At 33.0% G+C, this 16,033-nt stretch overlaps 2 protein-coding genes across 2 annotated transcripts; one reads left to right on the top strand and one right to left on the bottom strand.

Moving 5' to 3' along the window:
• Nucleotides 1-370: 370 nt before the first annotated feature.
• On the top strand, nt 371-1,597 carry LOC101216991 (universal stress protein PHOS32). The gene is given in 5 exon segments (XM_011656848.2): nt 371-764; nt 866-975; nt 1,070-1,094; nt 1,097-1,187; nt 1,325-1,597. Coding segments are annotated over 5 exon segments (510 nt in total). The 5' UTR covers nt 371-583; the 3' UTR covers nt 1,428-1,597.
• A 5,902-nt stretch (nt 1,598-7,499) lies between these two features.
• LOC101216119 (glutamate decarboxylase 1) lies at nt 7,500-15,677 on the bottom strand. The gene is made up of 7 exons (XM_011656847.2): nt 15,432-15,677; nt 15,091-15,295; nt 10,118-10,318; nt 9,307-9,521; nt 8,960-9,213; nt 8,814-8,866; nt 7,500-8,258 (listed from the first exon to the last, which is right to left on the bottom strand). The coding sequence occupies exons 1-7, from the start codon at nt 15,515-15,517 to the stop codon at nt 7,773-7,775; spliced, it is 1,500 nt and encodes a 499-aa protein (XP_011655149.1). The 5' UTR covers nt 15,518-15,677; the 3' UTR covers nt 7,500-7,772.
• Between the last annotated feature and the right edge of the window lie 356 nt (nt 15,678-16,033).

Raw genomic sequence — 16,033 nt, 5'->3', positions numbered from 1 at the left:
TAATTCGAATTTTTAAACTTTAAAAAAGGACCATTTTTAATCGCTCATTTTTTTTATAGAAAGCATAGATCAAACATAAAGTAGGGACATCTTTAAATGTAATAATCAATTTAAAATATTAGTCGATGTGACACAGTGAAACTGGAAGCAGGGTAAAATTTAGATCCAAAAGTTTAAAATGAGTATTGTTAATAAGAGTATTATTTTATCCACAATAAAGTTTATTATTGTTGATTTTGGAACTAAAATGAACCGATTGACTAAGAAAAAAATGTGAACTATTAATTTTTCAATTTTGTAGGTAACAAAGAAAAATTAGGGTCAGATTAAAAGTTTAAAGTGTGTGAAATAGATAGAAATAAAAAGTAGATAGTGTAAGAAAAGGGTGCATAAACAAAAAGAAATAATTTAAACCTACGAAAAAGACGAAAGAGAAGAAAAGAACAAACATTCCTGAGTTGGGTTGTGGAATACTTGTCCTGAAAAAAGAAACTACCACCTTCAAGAACCTTCTACCATTCTTATAATATCATCTCTCTAAAACAAAACCCACTAAAACCATAATCAAAATACAACAGATAACATGGAGAATAGTAAAAATGGTATAGTTGGAGTTGCCATGGATTATTCTTCAACAAGCAAATCAGCTTTGAAATGAGCTGCTAATAACCTTCTTAAGGATGGAGATCACTTAATTTTGATACATGTTCAGCCTCCTAATTCTGATACTCCCACAAAGCTCCTTTTTCAAGACACTAGCTCACGTATACACCTTTTTTCTTTTCTTTTCTTTTTTTTTCACTCAAATTTCCTTTACTTACATGCTTGTTTTTATAATGACTCATTTGGTTTTGTTTTTTTGTAGCTTTGATTCCTCTTGAACAATTTAGAGAGATTAAATTGGAGAAGCAGTATGGATTGAGTAATGATGCTGAGGTTCTTGATATTCTTCACAATTTGGCTACAACTAAAGGGGTTTGTTTCTCTTTCTCTCTGTTTTTTTATTAATTTTATTTTAGTTATTTTGTTGATGAATAAATATTGAGAGATTTGGGTTATATGGTTACAGGTAAAAGTGATGGCTAAGGTTTATTGGGTGATCCAAGAGAGAAGTTGTGCGAAGCTGTTGATGATCTTAATCTTCACTCACTTGTTCTTGGAAGCAGAGGTTTAGGCTCTATTAAAAAGTAATCATCCTTTTCTTCTTTTTCTATCCAATAAAAAAAAAAAAAAAAGGTATAATTGCCATGTGATTTGATCATATAGAACTTGCAACCAAGTGTTTAATGCAACTCTACGAAACTGTTCTCTTCATTAATGGCAGGGTATTGCTTGGGAGTGTGAGCAACCATGTGGTGAAAAATGCTTCATGTCCAGTAACAGTGGTGAAAGAGAAGCCATTGGCACTGTCAAGCTCCAAATCTTAATTGTTAAATCCTCCATTTGCCCTTTTCTTCTTCATTTGTTCATAATTTACTATACATAGCCTAAGCAATTATCAGGTGTTCTTTTTGGTTGAATGTACAATAAATTTGTATTCTTTTATCATTTGTGGTGAATTAAATCCAATAAAATACATTGTGGTTGTGAGTTGTAATTAGTGGCTCGCTGGCTTTTCATAGCAAATGGATCACACGTCAGTCATTCAACAAAAAAAAAAAAATGATTAAACGTAGATTCGAGAGTAACATTAAATGGTTTAACATGTCGGTAGTAGAAAGTGAATTCCAATGAACAAAAAGTCCCTTGAGATCTTTTTAGAAGACCGAAATCTGTAAAAATATTAAAATTGGTGTTGATTGAGTGAAAATCTTAAAAAAAGGTTGATTTGAAAACAATGGAAATGAATATGATGGAGATTACATATTAGGTCCAAAGCTTTCTATTTGATGTGACAACTAAATGAATCTCAACCTTTTCAAAGACAGTAAAGACTTGTGCACGAATAGGAAATAAAGACACATGATGGTAACTAAACATTAGAAGATATAAAGTATTGATAAGGTGAAATCCCATATCTTGAAACCTTACACGAAAAAACGAAGTTAACTAAAATCTTATATTATATAACTTAGTAGGTAAGGCATGAATTACACTGCTACCATCCTAAATGTTAACTATTTAATCTTTTGGAGAAAAGAAAAGAAAGGAAAAGTCTTGCCTTATCTCATAGTGGGTACAATCTCAGCTCTCTCTCATATATGGCTTCTTCTTCTTCCTCTTGTCCACACCTTATCTAATCATCTCCCTTACTACTCTGTTTTCTCTCTTCTCTTGTCATTAATCCAATGTCTTCATTTGGGTTGAAAGGTACATTCATTGGTGTTGATGAATATTCTGTTGTATCTTATTGAATGAATAGAATATGTTTTTACAATAGTATCAACATTACATAAATAGCTAAATTACCCAAATTAAATAAGGAATGTAGAATGATTAGCCTAAATTATAGTATTTACATTAATATCCTCCCTCAAACTCAAGGTGATAGAGTGACGATCAACTTGAGTTTGGTAAGTAATTGACAGAACCGATTAGATGGTAAAGCTTTGGTGAAGATATCCGCAAGTTGTTCAATAGTAGAAACAGAACGTAAGAGGAGGGTGTTGCTTAAGAGGTGGCGACGAACAAAGTGACAGTCATTTTCAATGTGTTTTGTACGTTCATGAAACACATCATTGTGAGCAATCTGAATGGCACTATGATTGTCACAATGGAGGAGTGTGAGACCCTGTTGAGGGACACCCATATCAGCAAGGAGCCAACGGAGCCATATAAGTTCAGCTGTAGCATCAGCCAGAGCACGATATTCAGATTTCGTATTGGAACGAGAGATAACACTTTGTTTCTTACTACGCCATGAGATGAGAGAGTCCCCTAAGTAAAAGCAGTATCCTGTGGTGGATCGTCGATAAGTGGGATCCCCAGTCCAATCAGCATCAGAATATCTAGATAACACATGGAAAGACTGAGAGGAGAACTGGAGACCATGTCCCAAGGTTCCTTTGACACAGTGAAGTATGCGTAGCTCAACAGTGAAGTGAATGGTTCGAGGAGCAGCCATAAGTTGACTGACAATATGAACAACGTATGCAATATCTGGGCGAGTCACTGTTAGGTAGTAGATAAGACTGCCAACAAGTTGTCGATACAGGCTTGCATCGTCAAGAGGAACACCATCAAACAGAGTTAGATGGACATTGGGATCTAACAGTGTTGAAGATGCGGTGGAGTCTGTAATTTCTGAGCGAGCTATCAGATCAGATGCATATTTTACTTGAGATAACAGATAGTCATCTGAACGGTGAGAGACTTCAAGACCGAGAAAATAATTGAGAGATCCAAGGTCTTTCATCTCAAAATGTTGACCAAGATATTGTTGTAGATCAAATATGGCTTGTGGATCATTACCAGTAATAATCATATCATCAACATAAAGAAGTAGAAGAACAATACCATGAGTTGTCTGTCGTGTAAAAAGAGCATTGTCGTGAGAGCTGGAGGTAAATCCAAGTTGAGTAATGGTGGAGCTAAACGTGGCAAACCAAGCTCGTGGAGCCTGTTTTAGACCGTATAGAGCGCGACGAAGGAGACACACCTTGTTGGGAGGAGGAGAAGTGCCCTGAGGTGGCTTCATATACACTTCTTCAGAGAGGGTTCCGTTAAGAAACACATTTTTGACATCCATCTGAAGAAGAGGCCACTGTTTGGCAGCAGCAACAGCTAATAGGCTACGAACAGATGTCATCCGGGCAACAGGGGCAAATGTTTCTTCATAGTTAATCCCATATTCTTGTGAGTACCCTTTTGCAACATGACGAGCTTTATAACGTTCAATAGTTCCATCAGAGTGAGTTTTGATCTTGTAAATCAATTTGCAACCAATGAGTCTTTTACCGGAAGGTAAATCAACATAGTCCCAAGTGTGCGTCTTTTCAAGAGCCTGTAATTCTTCATCCATTGCTTTCTGCCATAATGGGTTAGTACTGGCCTCTTGATAAGAGGTGAGTTCAACAAGGGAAACAATGGTGGAAAAACAATGGTAATCAGTGAGATGAGTTGGAGGTTCTCTTACCTGGGTAGAGCAACGAAGAGGAGTAGTAGGTGGATATTCAGGAACATCATCGGAGACAGACGACGGATATGGAGTCGCAGAAGCAGGTGGAGATTGTGCAAGCTCAATATCCAAAGTGGGTTCAGAGATAGGAAAAAGGTCAACAGATGTATTAATAAAGAAAGAATGATGACTAGAGAAGGAGGTGTGGAAGGAGGACAAATGAGAGAGCTTAGTGTGTTCCCAAAAGGTGACATGTCGGGATATCCGAAGTCGTTTGGAAAGAGGATCCCAACAACGAAATCCTTTGTGTTCGGTGTCATAGTCAAGGAAGCAACAAAGACGGGCACGTGGTTCAAGTTTATTGTGTTCACGAGGATGTAAAAGAACGAAGCAGGCACAACCAAAAACTTTAAGGGTAGAGTAGTCAGGAGAAATACCATATAGTCTTTCGAATGGAGAGGTGTTTTTAAGAACAGAAGAAGGGAGACGATTGATGGTATATACTAAGGTAAGAGCAGCTTCACCCCAGAATTTTTCAGGACAAGAGGCAGAAAGAAGGAGGGCACGTACTGAGTCAAGAATGTGACGATGTTTGCGCTCAGCACGTCCATTTTGTTGAGAGGGTATGAGGGCAAGAGCGCTGAACAATAGTGCCCTGTTGGGAAAGAAAAGAAAGAAGGATGGAATCTTTATATTCCAAAGCATTATCAGTGCGAAGAATTTTGATGGGAGAGGAAAAATGAGTGCGAATCATGTTAGCAAACTCAATATATGTGCGAGATAATTCAGAACGATGTTTTAGAAAGTAAATCCATGTAAATCGAGAGTAGTCATCAATGAATAAAACATAGTAGCGATAACCATGAACAGTAGTAATTGGGCAGGACCCCAAATATCAGAATGCACTAAATCAAAAGGTTTATCACAATTAGAGATGGATTGAGAAAAAGATAAGGCAGGTTGTTTAGCAAGTTTGCAATTCAAACAATTAAAAGGAACAAACTTAGTAAGATTAGTCAAATTGTTAACAGAAATTAAATGACGAAGTTTTTCAGAAGAAGCATGAACAAGACGAAGATGCCACTGATATGTGTCAGAATCAGTGACTGAAGCAAAGATGGAGGAAGGAGATGGAAGCCGAAGTGATATGAGCTCAAACAATCTTCCCACTTTTCAACCCGTTCCAATCTTCTGTCCCGTCTGCGGATCCTGAACCTGACAACCATTGGGAGAAAAGGAAACATTTAAGCCAAGATCACATAATTGACCGACAGACACAAGATTAAAGGTGTAATAATGGTTACCAGTATGAGAGATGTTCATACAGTTACCATCAGCAACATAAATAACAGGTAAAGATTTTGTAGGGCTAGAAGTAGACATAAGAGAAAGGTCAGAGGTCATATGATTACAACAAGTAGAATCAAGAAGCCATCGATTACCTGACGAGACAACAAGAGCAGAGGATGATGAAATTAATTGATTTCAATAGACTCTGAAGATCACTTATCTGAATGAGGGATGAATCATCTGAGGTAGCAGCAACAACAGAGGAGGGACCAGGTTTAGTGAAGTTTTTCTCTTTTGTGGAAGTGCCAAGAGATCGGGGTGGTCTGGTAGGGCAGTTATCCAGAATGTGACCACGTTTATGACAGTACCTACACTCTATTTTAGGGCAATCAATAAATTTGTGACTAAAGAGCTTACAATTCTTACAAAACATATTTGAGGCTCTATTGGGAGTGTAGGTGTTGGGAAGGGCAACATCAGATTGTTTAGTAGAATTGATGCCAAGGCGCTTTTCTTCAAACAAAATTTCTTGAATAGCTGCATCTAATGAGGGTAAGGAACTCCGGTGTAGTAAAGCAGCTCTAACAGATTCATATTCTGGGCGTAATCCCATAAGGACTTTAATAAGGCGAAGATGATCTTTGCTGATGCTCGCTTGATCAAGTTGAGTCCAAATGGGTTGAAGAACTGTCAAATATTCATTGACAGACTGACCAATGTCTTGATGAAGATTTACAAGAGTATTGTGCAGTTGATAATAATGGGCTAAACCAATAGATTTGAAGCGTTTAGACAGAAAATCCCATAATTTTTTAGCATCATCAAAAGCATCAAACTGTGCATGTATAGCGGGAATAGAAGTGTTACCAAGCCAGGTGATAATTTGATGATTTTTACTGTCCCAATCTTCGAGGCGTTCAATGAATTTGTTATCTCCTTCCTTGTCCTTTTCTTGTGCAGTTGGTTTGATTATGTCGCCAGTTACAATGCGCCATAGTTTTTTTCCAATAAAAAAACTTTTCATTTGATTTGCCCAGTCTAATAATATGGTCCCTCTCCATTCTGAAAAATTAAAATCTCACTTGTACTAGCAATTGAGTACGCAAGAACCTTAACCACAAGTTGTGTACGAACTGGATTCGCGACTGAGGTTAACAAGAAGATTTTCGGCTGAGTTTTGACTGATTCGTGACTGAGATTCGTCAGATCTGGGGTTTGCGGTTGGAGTTCGCGAATGGGTGGTGAGGTTCGAGGTTCACGACTTGTCTTCACGTCTGGGTCGCTGCTGAGTTTGTCTTCACGTCATATTTGTCTTCACAGCTGGGTTGCACGACGCGGATAGAGGTTCACGGCTGTGAACGGAGAAGAAAATGAAGACAGATGGTTGATCTGAGTAAAGATCTTTACAGTAGAGATCTGGGCGGCGGCGGCAGCGACGGTGGTGGTAAGGTTTGGGCACTTCGCGAATGGAGACAAAGAGGAGCAGGAACGGAAAAGACAGACGGACGTGACTGGTTCGAACGACGAACGAGCGGTGCGACATGGATGACTTCACAACATAGATCCACTTCACAGTGGAGATGAGCCGGCAGAGGTGGGCGGCGGCGGTGGCGACGGCTATACAGAAACCCTAGGTTAAAGGCTCTGATACCATGTTGATGAATATTCTGTTGTATCTTATTGAATGAATATTCTATGTTTTTACAATAGTATCAATGTTACATAAATAGCTAAATTATCCAAATTAAATAAGGAATGTAATATGATTAGCCTAAATTACAGTATTTACATCAATAATTGGATTTATTATACTATCAATCTTTCGAAGATTTAAGTTGAGTTGTAATTGAGTTGATGCTACTTTCCTAACTAGATCCAATTCAAATTAATCAAAATTTAAGATCTTAACGAACAATTTTATTTTTCTAACTGTTAGAGATGGCAAAAAAAGAGATATCTTCTGAGAAATATAGTGGAAATAGAGACAATTGTTTTCTAAAAACGACAACAAAAAGGAAAAAAATTATAGTTTTCAATCACTAGTATAAATTTTTAATTTTTACCATTCAAATTTTGTTGATACTCAAATAATCACTATACTTTCTATAATATAACTTAAACTTAGTAAGGGTATAAAAATTAAATCGAAATAAACATTAAAACTAAATGACAATTGGAACACATGCCTGAGCAACAATTAGGCCGGTATTGTTCAAACTATTAGTGAAGCTTGGAAAACAAGGATGACAAGTTTGCACTTGAATTGAAAAGTGAAGATATTCAACTTTAACCATGAAAAATACACAAAAAAGAAATGAACTCTAAACAAACAAACAAACACTCTCATTCCGAAATACAATCTTCATCCATTCTCAATTGACACATACATATATCAATAGTATATATAATCCTTTACTTTCCAGCTCTAACAAACTCCATTGGTCTTCTTCTTTTCCATCACAAACTTCCTCCAAGCAGTTGTGATCTCCCTCTGCGTCTCAAGAGCGCTCTTCTTTGCCACCACGACATCGTTCTTCTGCGTCTCTTCTCCAGCCACTGTTGTCTTGATATCAGCCTTCGATGGGAGGCTATCGAGTTCGTGCAATGTTTTCTCAATATCATTCACAAGACGCTCAGCAAGCGTGCGAGAAAAATCTTCTCGGATCACTACTCTAAGGACGGTTATGTGTTGTGCATCCGGAGGCATGGTGTAAGCTGGTACAATCCAGCCGAACCTCCTCAGCATTTCTGAAACCTCAAACTCCGTATGGCGTGTGTTGTCTTTCAAGGAGAAGGCCACAAGTGGAACTCCATTGTCCTTTGACACGATGTTGAACCGCCCTGTTTTCTCGAGTCCTTCCTTTAGGACAATCATGTTTTCTCTGCAGTTTTCCATCACGTTTTGGTATCCCTGGTGAACAAAAATGGTTTTACTTTGTTAGATTAAATGGTGATTCTGTTTCTCCTGATGAAGTTCTGCTTTCAAATCACCACATTGGTTGTAGAATCCTATTTTGGTCTATAAATGTTTAAGACTATCCCGTCAAGTTTCCAAGTATGTATGATTCTGGTACATGTTTGGATTACAAACAATAATTGAGAGTGAGGCTCAAGCGTGAAGAATTTTTTGTGGGATCTTTTTAGAGAATTTGGGAGAGTACTCCTCTTAAAATGCTAGGCCATCTTGTTACTTTTCTTATGATATTATATAATTTTGAGTGTTTTTGAGTTTTTGGTTTGTTTTTGAGTGTTTGACGGTATTCTATTTGTCTCATCAAACGGACATAAGATTAATATACATATTATTATAACTGTCATGTTACTGGATGTCCTTCATGCTAAGGATGACCAACCTAAAGTTCAGGAGCTAAAATAAATTATCTAAAAAATAAAGATGTTACAAAGTGTTAATGCAAATTCAATAGTTAAATGGATAAATAAAAGATCGTGTATGGGAGAATCTCACCTCATAACCCAAACGGATCAATTGGTAATACTGAGCAATGACTTGACTAGATCCTACAGGTAACAAAACACAACTTCAGCTTCAAAATCATCAAGCAAAACAAAATTAGGCTCTAATGAGCATAGATTAGGGTATATAATGTATACCTTTGGAGAAATTGAGGGTGAAAGTGGGTTGGTCAGCTCCAAGATAGTTGATATGAAAGATAAGTTCTTCAGGCAAATCTTCTTTGTTCCTCCAGATAACCCAACCAATTCCAGCATAAACAAGCCCATACTTATGGCCACTCACATTAATACTCTTTACAAGTGGCAACCTAAAGTCCCATTCTAGCTCAGGGTAAATGAATGGAGCAATAAACCCTCCACTCGCAGCATCAACATGAATAGGAGTATCCCATCTGTTTAAAATTTATGCTCAATTTCAGATTTGATTTCATTTGAACATCCCATTTAAAGAGAAAAAGAACAGGGATGGAGAGAAGAAATTGTACCCAGTTTCTTTGTTCTTCTCGACTAAGAGATCGTTTAAGAGCTTTACATCTTCGAATTCTCCATTGAGAGTGGAACCCAAGATGGCTGCAACACAGATTGTGTTCTCATCAACCATCTCTACAGCTTTCTCTGGATCCATCACATAGTAACCTTCCCTCAATTTCACCTCCTTCAGTTCTACTTCGAAGTATCTTGCAAATTTCTCCCAGCATACCTTCATATTTTTTGTTTAGGACAGCAATATGTTAGCAAAACATTGCTGATTATGCATAAAACAAAGGGTTTACTGTTAGCATATAGGCTTCATATGTTTAGAAATATCCTCTCTAAGATGGGTTTAAGTCCCTGATGAAAATTTAAAGCTTGTTTGGTAATATTTCAATAGCTTATTTCTTGTTTTAAAATAAAATTAAAGACAATTTTTCATTACTTGTGCTTTTGTGTTGTTGATTAATATGGTAAAAACTTTACTTGAAAATAAGTTTTTAAAATAAAATACGACAAAGATTTGTGTTACATTTATGTTTATGCACTGTAGAAGTTTGGTTTTAAAATAATAATGATTATAAAAAAGGAAACCGTTACCAAACAGTTCTATTTTTCAAAAACTGAAAACAACACAAGGTGTTGTTATTGACTTAAAACATATATATCTTCTTGGGTTTGTCTTTTGTGGACAAAACTTCTTATTAGAGGAAGTAATTCAAAGAATTGGAGCTCTGTACAAAGTTTTCTTAAAAAGAAAAAAAGAAAAGAACAATGTTGTTGTTAGAGGATGAATCAGTGAATTGAATGTTAGTGATTAAATACCTGGACATTAGCACCAGTGACAATGTTGGGCTTGTCATAGGGCTTGCCTTCAGCCTTCCTTCTGTTCTGCCATTTTCTCTTGAAAGCCAAACCAGCCAACATTATGGCCTCTGACGATCCCACTGTTCCAACTCCCACTGCCGTTTCAGAATCACCCAATGGGGCATTGAACAAATGTGCTATCATATTCACACATCGGTTCTGCATTTTACATTTAACACAAACACAAATAATTTCAATATTATTTACTAATAATCTTACTCCTAAAACTCATCATTTGTAATCACATACAAAAAAAGAAAGAAAAAAAAACTAATTTAATCCTTGAACTTTTTAGCATAGGTTATATTGAAATATGGACATAAAATTTAAGCAACAAAATGTCACACAATGTCATAGTTAAACCTTTTAATTTGGTTAAAATATAGAATGTATACATCCATATATATATATTTTTAATATAATTTTATGAAATATTCTTTTATATCATCATATATTTATATTTATATTTCTATTGGTTTTTTTTTTCGTAAAATGGAATCACTGAATCTTGCACCACATCCATATATTAAAACTCAAGTTGTTGATTTGGTTACAGAGTTGAAGAATAAATAAATAAATATAAGAGCAACTTTCTTTTAGTTCATTTATGAGAGCAGCATTTGGTTACCTCCTTTTATTGTTTTTTTTTTAAAATACTGTTGGAATCTTACTTAAAGTTTGAAAAACAAACACAACAATGTTAAAAATGAATTACTATTTTTTTTAAGGAAGATAAGTGATAATAAAATTTATGATATTTTCTTTATTAAAGTAAATATAAAAATATTGAAAAAAAGTATAGGGTTAATATTTAAATACTCAAAATACCTTTAAAAAAAAAATAAATGATAAGCTAGTTGATTAGACAATAATTCAATTCAAGCGAAATAACTTTTAAATTGCTTAAAACATATATTTGTAAGTATTCATTAAGTGGAAAAGAAATAGTACAGTTACAATGCATCATGTTTAGAATTTTTTTCCTCTAAAAATCGTTTTTCATATATTGCATTTGTTTTTAAAGATAGTTTTATTCTTTTAAAAGTTAGCAAATATTTAAACTGCAAATATTATAATAGTTATTTACAAAATTGAAACTTGAACACTACTCATTTAACCTCACTATGTATGTCATATTCACATTGGTCCATATTACTTATTTTCATTTAATATTTTAACAAATATCTCTTACAAATGATTAAAGTAACAGATAAGTATGAAATATGTTTTTTTTTTTAAACAAAAGGAAAAGGAACAGTATATAGATTATTATTGTTTTAATTTAAATATTTTTCTCTTTTATTTTCCTAAATGTGATAGAGGGTTTCCATTTTTTGTTCCAAAAAGGTTATATTTTAATCTATAAATCAGTTCCCCACACAGGCATTGGACTGGAAAACCAAAAAAAAAAAAAAAAAAAAGAAAAAAAAAGGAAAGGAAAAAGAAGAAAGAAAGATTCAAAGGAGGAAAGAAAAATCCTGGTCAGATTGAAATAGGGAGATCCTGATTAATCACATCAGTCATATTTTCTCTCTCTAATTTTTAAAAAGAAAATTGAGAAGGGAAATGTCAAAATTGTTCCATCAAAAGATAAAACATTACCTACTCCCTCACCACTAAACATTTCATAAAGTAAAAGAAAAGTGAAAACAATAAAGAAAAAAAAGAATGATGAAGGGAAAAAAGGAAAAGGAAAAGTAAAATAAAACTAGAGGTGGGTTATGGTTGATGGATTCGTTAGATAAGGTCAAATGTTGGATATACAATATATAATCCTTCCATTCTAAAGGTTTATTTTAAATTAAAGAGAGAATTTACAGTTTTTAAAATGTTAACGAGGACAAAATTGGGATTCCCTCATAATAGTATAAGAAAAGAAGGTATGTCAATTAATTCTGGGCCACTCGTAATAATAGAGACAATCGGTTGGAATTCCATAGTTCCCTTAAATCTCGGCAATTATTGAGGCAAAGACTTCACAAACTTCAACTAATTGGTTAAACTTCGAAGTTAACATTATTACATACCACAGTATACTGAAGTCAAAATTCCACATATGTCCTTCGTTTTTCTTAAACACGATTTTGTTAAAGATGTTTATTTAATTCGCAATACCAGACTCCACAAAAACCCCAAACATGACAGCAAATTCTTAAATACACGACAAATGAAAAAGAGAATGAATAATAATTTCTCTTTTGATATTTCAGGGTCGAAAACAGAAAAAACATTCCCCATACAAAAAAAAAAATGTATATAATATATATATATATATATTATGTGTGTATAAACATATATGTATGTATATATACGTAATTTAAATTTATACTTATTTATAAAAAAACAAAAATAATAAAAGTAGTATTTTCTCGTGCTAATCCATCCCACATAATCTCAACTAGCACACCTTTTTATGTGGGAAAATTAGTGAAAACAACCAATGGAATAGAGGGCTAGAAATGGGAATGGAGATGGGGAGTGACATTCCTATTCCCACTTCGTGGACATCTCTACTTCTCGTTAGAGTTACTATTTAGAAAGCTTATTAAATTGTAGGTGTTACTATTAGTTTTTAATTACGAATTATAGACATTAAATTTGGGCAAGAATTACCCTTTAATTTTATTTTTCAACTTGAGAATTACTTTTTCAATACAGAATTTGAAATGGTCTTAATATGTACTTTAAGATAAATATTTAAGAGGACAAAAGAAAAACCTATTTTTTAAAAAATAATTGGAAGCAGCTATTCAGTTGAGAAGGGCCGACAAAGTAAATTGAAAAGAAAAGAAAACTTTTTGTTGAAACACAAACAAATTACACTAGCAAACAAAGGAATTGTGACGGAATGAAACGTGACGTGCAACGAGAAATGCACGCTACTCCTTCACTACAATAGTGTGGTACACTTCATTTATCATTTATTTTTCCTGTCTCCCTAAAAAATTGTTTTCATAATCTCTCATGCTCCACTCTTTTTTACTACTCTTCAATAATCGGAAGTTAAAACTTTTTTTTTTTATTTTATTTTATTGAATTCGTTCCCTAAATACTATTAAAAAATTATAATAACTATTTTTTTTAGCTAAACTAAATGCTATGTCACAATTTTCTTATATTAAACACTTTTCCAAATCTTCTAATTTAATGTGATAATTATTATTTGTTATAGTTAGTATTTTACATTTATCATTTTGTTTTTGCTATACTAATTTTTATCGAATTAAAATAATATCTCATACACATACTATTATAATTAAAATTAAAAAAAAACTAATTACTCCTCTAGCATCTCAAATCATCAATTTAAGTTTTATATTATATAGAACTCTTATATCTTATATTTATATTTGAAATGTCATAAATATGAAATAATTAAAATTATTACAATAAATATATATACATATATAAAGAATATAAAAAAAAGCAGTTAATGGTTTTGTTATAGTCTGTAAGAAGTTTAATTTATATCCTATATTTTAAAATGTCCTTTATATTATAGTTTTTTTCCACAATTCTATTTAGTCAACCAAATGGTTGATTTTTTTATTAAAAAAAAAAACTTTTTTTCGTTCTTTTAAGTTTTCTTTTAAATTTTTTATTTAATTTCTAACTAGCGTAATATTATACTTTCATTGTTAGATTTTAAATTTAGTTTTGGTTTAGTTCATAAATTCAAAATCTTACCGTTTTATTGTAAGTATTTTAATTTTATTTTAATTTAATCCTAGATTTTATGATTTACAATTTTAACTACAATTTATTTTATTGGTAAAGAAATGTACTTTTTTTTTTGTTAGCAAAGGAAACTAACTTTTGGGTTTTGGAGAGTATAAGTGGTTGTTTATTAATTTATTATTATTTATTTTAATTTTTTTAAATATAGTAAAATAAACTAAAATATTTAAAAATTGTATATATTTTTTTAATTCTATCACTAATAAAAACTTATAAACTTTTGTCCTTATCTATCTAATAGAAACTTATAAACTTTTGTTATTATCTATCAATGTCACTGATAAAAGAATATAATAGCTTATTATTGATAAAATCTGAAATTTTGCTATGTTCTAAATATTTTGTCAAATTTATCTTTTTTACAATTTTTCTCCTCATTGATTTATAGAAGAGATGTTCGAGGTTGAGCATTTTGTTTTATTTTATTTTAAAATAAAATGATTATTATTATTTTCTTAAAACATAATAAAAATCTACATCTAATCATTTCTCTTCTTTCTTTTAACATTTCCACCCATAGTTTCACATCAAGTTAAAAATATCTAATACATGTATGTCTACATCAAAATTAATATTTTTTAAGGAAAGGTTAACTCAATTTATTTTTATACATAAACCAGTTTTTTATAAAGAAAAAACAAGATTTATTTTATTAACTTCTGTATTTTATTCTCAAACAAATATTGTCCAGATAAAACCTTCAGAATACAAATCACCACTCCACTCCACATGGGATTAATATATATATATATATATAGTCTAAGACTTTCTCTTTAAAATAATCTGATCAAAATATTGAATCTAAATTTATAAACTAAATGACGTGGCATGAACCAAACTATAACAAATCATATAAAAACAAATTTAACTCTCAATTGAACAAAAAAAAAGAAAAAGAAAAACTCAAATTTCTAATATTTAAATTGAATGATTATAAAACTATTATTTTAGAAATATTTAATTAGACATCCTCTTTTGACAAAAGAACAGTCATTTATAAAAAATCAACTATAATTATTTTTCATAATTATTTAATATGGACCGAAAAATTCTTGCAGGATCGAAAGCTGGAAATCGCAATCGAGAAGAATTTCCGGAGGAAAAGAAGCGTCGACAGAGAGAAACGGAAAAGCGATGGAATTAAATGTTTTGATTAAAAGTAAGAAGAGATAGAGAGAGATAAAGAAACGTACCTGAAGCTCAGTGGTGACAGGATATTCATCCATATCAACGTAATTCTTGTTAATGGAAGCCATGATGAGTTTATCACACTCAGGCTCCATCCAAGTAGTAACAAAGGAGGCCAAATTCAACCTAGGGTTTCCATCGAGCATGAGTTCATCATTAATGATCTGAAACGCAGCTTCCTTGGGGATCGAATTTTCCGGCATTTTGAATCTAACAACCAAAATTACAGAACAGAACATTGGATCCAGAAACAGAATCACAGGGAAAAACAGAAATAAGTAAAATAAAGATCTAGAAAGGAAAAGGATGAAGGGATCTATCTGATCGGGTATGAATAAAATATTACCTTGGGAGAGAGGTTCGGACATATCTGGAAGCGAAGGTGGAATGGACGGAGACATCGGACTGAGAGGCGGTTTTGGAGAGAACCATGGCGGATGGAGATGGAAGACAATTTATGTTGAAGAAGAGAGAAGAATGAAGATGAATGGAGATGAATGGAGATGAATGAAGAAGAAGAAGAGAGGGGTGATTAAATAGATAATTGGTCAGCTTTGGAAGGCTGAGACCTTACAAAATGGAAATTCCTGTTTACTTCCTCCTTGTAGGAGTGGCAATTTGTGTGTGGTCCCTTTTTTTTTTTTTTTCTTGTGTCATTTTCTTTTCATTTTTTTAAATTAAAAAATAATGTCTAAAGTTTAGAATGGTAAAATTACGGATCTCATCCCTCAATTTTCACCACTCTCTTTTCAATTTTCAATTTATTTCAATTGGTTAGTCACTTTTTTATATGCAAAAAAACCCCTCAAAAGAGCTATTGATCATAATGGATAACATCCAAGAGGTAATACAAGCTCTAATCCACCTTACAAACCTCAAGTATGTGCCAATAGCCGTCAACAAGCCAAAAAGAAAGTCTCAATTAACAGAATCATAAGCTTTTTGAAG

This window comes from Cucumis sativus, chromosome 5 (assembly GCF_000004075.3).
Source record: "Cucumis sativus cultivar 9930 chromosome 5, Cucumber_9930_V3, whole genome shotgun sequence".
Lineage (NCBI taxonomy): Eukaryota > Viridiplantae > Streptophyta > Magnoliopsida > Cucurbitales > Cucurbitaceae > Cucumis > Cucumis sativus.
The sequence above is the reverse complement of the archived record's forward strand: the minus strand, read 5'-3'. Positions and strand labels throughout refer to the sequence as shown.

What these genes read in the sequence shown, in the direction of transcription:
- LOC101216119 (XM_011656847.2), bottom strand. Translation starts at nt 15,517, where the DNA reads ATGGTTCTCTCCAAAACCGCCTCTCAGTCCGATGTCTCCGTCCATTCC. An exon ending in TCACTGGTGCTAATGTCCAG is followed by an intron (nt 9,522 to 10,117) that starts GTATTTAATCAC and finishes AAAAATATGAAG; the next exon opens with GTATGCTGGGAGAAATTTGC. An exon ending in GAGAAGAACAAAGAAACTGG is followed by an intron (nt 9,214 to 9,306) that starts GTACAATTTCTT and finishes AATTTTAAACAG; the next exon opens with ATGGGATACTCCTATTCATG.